Genomic DNA, 8,714 nt, shown 5'->3' with positions numbered 1-8,714 from the left:
TGAGAGAGGTCTTGGTACAGAGAGAGATCTTGTTGCGTTCGACCTATAAAATGATTGGAGTTTAATTTCCATGTGATGTGAGTTTTATGTCCAATTTCATTTATTGGTTAACTCGGATGAAAAAATACGGGTATCATTAATCTTAAAAGTTGATAAGTAATGCTTTGGTCCCTTAACTTTTAACGGTAGCTTATTTTGTGGACACTTTTAACAATTTTTTGACGATTACAATGTCGTTCCCAAGAACTGCCCTTTCAAGTCCTTCAACTTTGGGTAGGGAAATGTGCTGGGATGGAAGTTGGGTAAAAGCTCAACTTGGTTGAAAAGTTGTTAATTTTTGTCAGTTTTAAGGAAGGTATTTCCTAAAAGGGTAAAGAGTTTCCAATGACACTTCAGTCAGAGGCAAAAAATTTGCAGTTTCATCCGTCAAAGGGTGTAGAACCGGAAACCGCGGTTTCTTAGGTGGGATAAACATGTTCCTTTATAGAATATTAATCCTAGGATAGAAGAATTAAGTGAAACACTGAACTCGCTTATAGCCTGTCTGCCCTGGAGTCACCTGTGACGTTGAACTGTCGAAGGAAAACCTTCAAAAGTAATCTCCTTCAAAAAATTTACCAAGTCTTTCCAGAGCTGTTGCAATACGTGAATTGTTATTATTTCGTAAAACGTCATTCCCGGAGGCGTGATCATGACGTATGAAAAACTTCACTGTTCGTGATCAAAAAGCATGAAGAAGACCAATATTGCACCTGAAGGGAGAATATTTAATGGTTTCTTTCAATCGTGATCACAATTGTACAATGACGCGTAATCCGTTCGAATCAATGGATTCCACAACCTTCAATGGAAAAAGCAACAAGAGAAAGGTTGGGTTTTTATAGAAAGTTTATCTCCATTAGATTAATAGTGTAATATAATGAGTAATTTGAACCCCATAAATCAAATTTCATGGCTTGCGTAAACTGCGTCGTTATTTGTCGACATTTGTCAAATATCGGTCAACCCCACCCACCCCCCCAAGTGGCACGAGTGATCCCGTGTCTTTGTTTACTAAATACGACCCAACTAAGTGCGTTGTTGAGCCCCTGAATGCAAATATCAGCACGTTGTCTTTGACTGTGCGATTTACTATTTCCCTTCACGATTACCCCAAGTCAAAGTCTTTTCGCCGTCCATGAACTTTTTTGGCTCGTTTGTTTTAAGTATGCATTAGGTCACGAGAGGAATGCAGGGGCTCCTTGTTTGAATTGCGGTCCAGTGAAATGCGAAGGAGGACTTGATTTGCACTTTTGGAGGTAATAAAGCAAGGTTTATCTAATTTTCGAGAGGGGAAGGGGAAGGGAGGATGGAAAATGTCCAAAATTTTTTATTGCACTGCAAACGAAGGAAAAAATTCGTAAGTGAATCAACATGGGAAAATTCGAGCAAACTTAACGTGGATAAACATTGATCGTAACTTTGAACAACAGATACTCAGAAAAAAGTTCCCAGCCACCCTTCGAAAATTAAATGCTTCTTCCTTATAATTTTTGCGAAACGGCACAAAACAAAAAAAGGCAAGGTGACACACGCTTACACCAACTGGGTGTGTTCCCCGGTGTGGCCCACATCACGTAAGCGCACAACCATTTCACCCGGTCAATTAGCAGCCACGGATAGCTGTTTCGGTCTTGTTGGGCCTCATAAACACAGTCTTCAGATTTACACTTCTTTTCCCTGTAGCCCCCCTCCCACAGAGCATAGTTAGTAACTAACTATGCACAGAGTTAGCTAGAGGTTCATCTTACAATGCTAGGATGATAATGACATACTATGATTATACGTCACAATTTGTTGCCTTGACTAAAACGAAGAACTCGATGTAATAGTGTTTGGTTAGGGTTTTGGTTGGTCCAGGGATTAAGTTGACTTTGTAACGCCTACACACGTTATGTGCCCAACCACCTAATAGTTAACACCTATTCACCGAAGTGGAGGTGGCTATTGGTGGATATTTACCGAGCCGGGAAGTGGCGGGGTAAATATCCATCACTGGCCACCGACACTGAGGTAAATAGTTGTTTTGGTATATACTAAAACAGTGAGATAATAAATCACAAAAAGACGATTTTGACTCATTTATCCCGCAACGAGCACACTATTTTCGGGCGTAAATCCCGCGCGAGTTGTTCGGACGTGCATAGCAAATGATATTTGGAGTTCGAGTAGCCAATCAGAGAGCGCGCCTTAAAGGCTATCCCATGTGACTGTTTCAGTGTATACTTAAGTACCAGTTTAGTCATCAATTTTTTTCCTTCCTGACTAGGAAAATCTGTAAGACATGCAAGTGTAAAGCAGAGGAACATGATATCAAAAGGACAGAAGAAGAGGCTTACGAGCATGTGGTCCACAAGCTGTTCTCCAAAGATTCCCCTGTGTCACATATCCACGATTACTTCCTCAAATTAGAGGACGCAAATAACACTCAGCGGTCCCAGTATGCTAAGCAGTTTGCGTGGTGTCCAACCGGCCTGGAAGATCGATTGGTTTGTATGATGTCATGTGAACTTATCCTCGGCCTTTTTCATTGAGAAGATTCAAAAGCAGACGCCTGGTTTAGTTTTCCGATTAAACTCTTACGTCCATATGGTAACTGTTGTATTTCGTTTCTCTGACAGTTAATGAAATATATGGAGGCACTACCCCCTCAGGTCGAGCCTAAAATAGGAAGTGATGGTGCCAAGTACCGTCGCAAGCAGATCATGTATCAGTTGCCAATTCATGACCATGATGAAAATTACTGTGACAATTTGACGGAACCAGAGAAAGCGAGTATGCGGCAATTCTGTTATGACAGGAACCAGAATGCTTTGGGTGTGGGTTATGTGCGAGAAAAGAACAACCCTGTCTCTAAGTGGGTGAGTGAACTTTTTACTACCCGAACTCGAAGGTCTACAGTAGTTCGAAGGCTGTACTTCGTGCTACAGCCTGCGAAGCCGTTAATTTCTGTGAAAATAAAGAATAAAAATAAAAATAAAAAAACAAGCAAATAGGGGAGGATAGCACAGTCGGTAAGTGCGACTTGGTGCAAGAGGTCTCGAGTTCGATCCCCGGATTTCACATCCTTGTTTTGACTTCTTTCCTTTCAGTGTAGCTTTAGTAGTATATTTAAATACCCGCAAAAAGGAGCGATGATGCAGAGGGGGGAGTAAAATGAGCGCACGTCGACCTCATGTTTGTCACTTGAATTACTCAAGTGAAGCTATGATCCTCGCAGTTATGAACGCAATATTAGCAATTGCATAGAGAAGCCTCGAGATACTGGTGCGACGCTCTAACCAACTGGGCTATGAAGCCACTGATGTTGGGAGCTGGTCATTTGTGGGTTCTGATTTTCACTTGATGAATGAATCAACGAATGAAATGCCATATGTACCGCTTTACTTTTACTTTACTTTAGAGTTGAAATAATTGCGAAGTGAAGTGACGTCAGTTCTTGTAACCGCAAAGTTCCATTATTATTTATTTATTTATTTTTGCATTTATTGCTTGTATTGATGTACGTGAAGAACAACAAATTATTTCGTTTACCGGTGAATGATATGAAACTTGTTTGTAGGTTTGTTACCGATGCAATGGTGACATTAGCCTTGGAGAGGTTGCTGTGTTTGCATCTCGTGCAGGAGAGAACAAGTGCTGGCACCCAGGATGCTTTGCGTGCATCGTCTGTAACAACATCTTAGTGGATCTGATTTATTTCTACAAAGATGGCGGCATCTACTGTGGCAGACACTATGCTGAGTTGTTTAAACCCCGCTGCTCTGCTTGTGATGAGGTATAGGAAATTATTCATCGAGTCACAGATATTGTTTCCTCTTTCTTCTCCAATCCCTGCCACACAGCTTATTCTGATAAACTTGTAGAAAGTTAAAAAACCTCTCTTGTCCCGTTAATCTAAAAAAATTGTTGAGACATTTTTACGAATCGCCCTTTCCCCACAAAATAATGTTGAAACAAAGGTGGCCGATGATTTACACTTCTTCCTGATCATAATAGACCTCTTTAGCTTGTACGTTTTGTTTTCCCATTTCAGACCACGTGATGTTACTCTTGGGAACACTTTCTTTCAAATGTCGTCTTCTCCACGTGCATATGTATGCATAACTTACGTAAAAACAAAAAGAAAATTCCCTTGGGGACATCACGTGGTCTGAAATGGGAAAACAAAACGTACAAGCTAAAGAGAGAAAGGCCTTCTCTCCAAGTTATGGTCCAAAAGTTCGAAAATGGGAAGAGTATCGACTCTTTTTGTCCAAGATTGTAACTCCTGCGTCCTTTCTGGCTCAGTGATAGAGCTTCCGAACATTTTCGTTGGTACCTCGGGGACGCTCGCAACTTCTGTTCGGAGCAGTCCGATTTTTTCGACTATCATCGAGCCCTCGTTTGACAAATACATCGTTATCATTATCAGTTCTTGCTTAGTCCATTCTTTATTACTCACAGTTAATCTATGCTGAGGAGCATGCACTTGAGGCGAGTGGTAAGAACTGGCACCAGAATCACCTATGCTGCGACCACTGTGACGAGCCTTTGTCAAAGGAATCACTCAAAACAGTGGATGGAAAACCATCTTGCAGCCATTGCTATGACAAGAACAACGCCAACATGTGTGATTATTGCGGAAAGGTTATTGCTCCTGGCACAAAAGATCATGTTGATGTGAAAGGCAAGCATTGGCATGAAAAATGTTTTGTTGGCTCTCAGTTGGAATTGGATAAGCGTTTAGTGAGTTGACTTTTCATCATTCGTTTAGTTCTTACAATTTGTGCGTTTTTCAATGCTAAGAAGCTGACGGATCATCAGTCTCAGCGGACGAATTATCGCAAGAGTAAATAAGGAAGAGTGTTCGCACTGTTCCTCAATTTATTTGCGGTCTTGACCCAGTATTTATTTTTAGATACACTTTACGCGCGAAAACAAACAAAGCGCTTAACCAATTAAGAGAGGTCATGTAATGCGGGACCAGCTGTGACGGGAACAAGTATTCTTAAACTAAACTCATTTGTCACCGTGCTGGGAAGCCCATTCTGGTCTTATAAATACTCTCACTGACCTAATTCACTCTTGCTCATCGACAATAGTTCGTCTGACGGATGATTCCATCTGTTTACCAGTAATTATGCACAAACAAACAACGACTCTTTGCCAAGTAAGTCGTCGCAGATAGACGTACGTTCTGTGTCTTGTATAAATGTGATTAGGTTGATGTTTTTTGCAATAGGGACATCTTGTTCTTCATTTTTTCTTTGAAATTCAGAAATACGTTTTCGCAATAGTAAGATTTACCTAAATTGGCTTAGTCCCCATCAGGGTCAGAAATGTGTCTATTTTTAAATCAGTCAAGTGTTGCGGGAAAATAGACCATAGTCCAAATCGGCTGACTCAATGTTGTACCCAATTCAAATCCTTTGGGAATAAAACGTTTTGTTCCAGGTATTTCCATGTCATTTAAATGTGAATGCTACATTGTAATGCAAAAACAATACACAAAGAATCGCAACCCGGGAGATTTGAATTGAGTGCAACAATGAGTTAGTCAAGTTGGTCTATTGTTTATTTTCCCGCGAAACCTGGTTTAAAAATAGACACTTTTCTGACGCTGATGCGGAGTGACAAATTTGACCTGATGCGAGATTTTTACTCTTGGGCAATGGACACTTGTCTACGGGAACGAGAAAACACTCAGTCGTTGGTTTTACACTTCACGACGTCAGCTGTTTGAAAACTGTTTTTACTTGTAGCCTGATCAGGAATTATTCTTTAATAACGACAAAACGACCTGTCGTCCAAGCTGTGAATCCAGTGTGCTCGAGGTATGCGAAGCTTGTGGCGAAGAGTTTTCCCCAGGAGAAGAGAAGATCCTTTACCAGTGCAAGAGCTTTCATCACAATTGTTTCACTTGCAATGAGTGCACGAAGCCCCTTGGAACTCAAGAGTTTGTCAAGAGGGATGGAAAACACTTCTGTAAGGAGTGTGCTGACGCACTTGATGCTAAGGTAGGGCAATACGATATTTCTGTAGCAAGAGAAGCTATTTTTTTCTATTCTTGATGTTGGTGATTGTCACTTGTCTTCTTAACTGTAAAAGTAAAATATATTAATAAGGTTGGTGTTGAGGGCGGGCATTCGTATGGGAATTTTTCGGAATAGGAATACACGAAATATTTGGTTTAACCGTTCTCATGAAACGCCTTCTATCTTTGGACAGGACGGAATAGTATTCCATTGACTTTTCTCTTGATAGGAGAATCTTGAAACGGAATGATAAAAATACAGTTTAAACAAAATACACTGAATGACACTCTTTTCGCAAAACAGTACGCATTCGTGTCAAATACAAACTATATTCCTTTGTGTTCAGGTCCACCACAAGTATCCCTCCTGTTTTGGGTGGATCAAAATAAGCGACCTTCGATGTTAAATTCACGGCACGGGAAGGAATTGGACTTAAACTCCTGGGCCCGGTTGTTCAAAAGGCGATGACCGCTAATCCTAGATTAAAAATTAACCAAGGAGTTTATTTCTCTACTCCCAAATGCTTTTCCACGCCGATATTCGACACAACTTTACATTAGAAGGGGTCAATCTTAAAAAACAAAAATAAGAAAAATAAAATTTCACCAAAAATTGAAAACAAGAAACAAAAGTTTACACTAATCCTGGATTAAGTTAATCGGCTTTCGAACAACTGGGCCCTGGACTTAAACATGCATAGTGGCCCGGATTTTGCATGTCTAGTTTCTTTTCTACCAAACAATCGTATTTTAACAATTTAGTAAAAATGAAGAAAGAATCGAAGTTCGTCCCACGTTTGATTCATTGGCACCATACGATAATTTTACAAACAATTCACATTTATTAACCAATTAAAACCAATTAATTTTCGCTATAGATTTGTGACCGTTGCAACGAGGCAATCAAGTCGTCCTGGGCCGAATATGACGGAAAAACCTACCATACGGACTGTTTCTCCTGTGCTCTGTGCTTTCAATCTATCGCGGGAAAAGCTTTCAAGAAACATGAAGGCAACAACATCTGTCATGACTGCTATCGCGTTAATTTTGGCAAGAGTTGCAAGGCCTGCCAAAAGCCCGTTGAAGAAGGCGTCGAGTTTGTACCTTATGAAGGGGAGTTCTTTCATCTAGATTGCTTTACCTGTGCAAATTGTGGTCTGGCGTTAGAACTGAAGGAATTTTATGTCATCGGCAATGAAAAGATGTGCGTCAGTTGTTTCCATTAGCAATGATAACAAGAATACCATCATTCGCACGACACACTCCTCTCTCCTTTCCCCAAAAAAGTTCAAAACAAGGAACTCCTGACAAAACATTAGGGAACTTAAGCAACGACGACGGCGACGGCAACGAGAACGTCATCTCAAAATATAAATTCGCGTTACTGTAATCGCTTCAACCTTTTACATGACAAGGGTATGGTAGTTCCTTAAAAGTGACATTGGTGGGAACGACGTTAATTTAGGGGAGAAAATGAAAATTTATCTTCAAGTGCTGAAGTTCTTCATAAAACCCCAAATTTGGCTATTTCACGTTGTTGTTTTGTAGACGACGGCAAAGAAATGGACAAAAGTGAAAAATGCACGTGCAGGGCGTGCAAAGCTATTGTTTTCGTGCAATAAATATGCAAATTTGTGACGTTCTCATTGCCGTCGCCGTTGCCGTTGCGTGCTGGACTTGTGGCAAGCATTTGAGTACATTTTTTGCGGTGCTCTTCAAAGCAGTAACGTAAATCATAGCCTAAAATCAATGTTTTGACAACAAAAGCATACACATGTGAATCTTTCATGTTCATGTAATCAACCGTTCACTCCAATCCAGTGATAACCTACACCTGCATTGACAAGGGTCAGCATTTTTCCGTAGTTGAGCAACGTGAACCTTGGTGGCCCATAAAGTCGCTGAATACTTAAGATAATACAAAATTCTACTTTGAATGACTTTTCGTTGCCATAGCAGTCTTCGTTGGTTTAACTGTCTCCCGAGCGGAGAAAATTATGCCAAGTACACAGGAGTTTATAAATATTCTTTGTTGTCTAATCACTCTGCAGTGAAACGAAAACAAAATAATTTCTAACGTACCATAAGTAAGAAAACACCTGTCAGATAGAAGGGGGCATCTCGTTTATTAATCAGATACAAAATAGCCCTAGGATAGTATTGTTATGACAACACAATAAATGTAATAACCAAAACCGCGGAAAGTCACTAAAACTTAAGTGACCAATAGCAGAGATCATGGGCCGTCGAAGTGACAGCTCTAACGGACTAACTCCTTAAATATACAATTCTTAGCATAATTACGCAGCCTGAAAACAATGAAACAACATACCAGCAGAAAACTGTCTAACAATAACAACGTGAGAATTTATATATATGTAAAGGTTGTATTTATTCTCTATATTATAATATTTATGAACACTAAATATATGAACAGTGGAAGATGGCTAAGGCTTTAATTTGACGAAGAAAAGTCATCTTTATTTACAATGTGACTTCCTGACAAAATTATACCATTAAATATTTGCCATTTTGTAGGTTGTGCTCGATAGAATCGTTTCTTTCACATAGCTACCTTATGGGTTGTATGGGCTGAGGTGACTTGTCATCATCATCATCATCAGTCCTTTTTGCGCCATGGGACGCATAAGGCCTCAGC

At 40.1% G+C, this 8,714-nt stretch overlaps 1 protein-coding gene across 1 annotated transcript; it reads left to right on the top strand.

The window, feature by feature from the left end:
* Positions 1 to 143: 143 nt before the first annotated feature.
* Positions 144 to 8,571, top strand: LOC138017019 (testin-like). The gene is made up of 8 exons (XM_068864222.1): positions 144 to 869; positions 1,207 to 1,298; positions 2,309 to 2,528; positions 2,661 to 2,900; positions 3,602 to 3,817; positions 4,486 to 4,767; positions 5,784 to 6,038; positions 6,934 to 8,571. The coding sequence occupies exons 1-8, from the start codon at positions 771 to 773 to the stop codon at positions 7,279 to 7,281; spliced, it is 1,752 nt and encodes a 583-aa protein (XP_068720323.1). The 5' UTR covers positions 144 to 770; the 3' UTR covers positions 7,282 to 8,571.
* The last annotated feature ends 143 nt before the right edge of the window (positions 8,572 to 8,714 follow it).

Source organism: Montipora capricornis, chromosome 9 (assembly GCF_036669925.1).
Source record: "Montipora capricornis isolate CH-2021 chromosome 9, ASM3666992v2, whole genome shotgun sequence".
NCBI lineage: Eukaryota > Metazoa > Cnidaria > Anthozoa > Scleractinia > Acroporidae > Montipora > Montipora capricornis.
The sequence above is the reverse complement of the archived record's forward strand: the minus strand, read 5'-3'. Positions and strand labels throughout refer to the sequence as shown.

Bases quoted from the DNA above. Each gene is read 5' to 3' on its own strand.
- LOC138017019 (XM_068864222.1), top strand. From the start codon at position 771: ATGGTTTCTTTCAATCGTGATCACAATTGTACAATGACGCGTAATCCG. The intron at 870-1,206 runs GTTGGGTTTTTA...GTTTGTTTTAAG, and splicing joins GAAAAAGCAACAAGAGAAAG to TATGCATTAGGTCACGAGAG. The intron at 2,529-2,660 runs GTTTGTATGATG...TTTCTCTGACAG, and splicing joins CCGGCCTGGAAGATCGATTG to TTAATGAAATATATGGAGGC.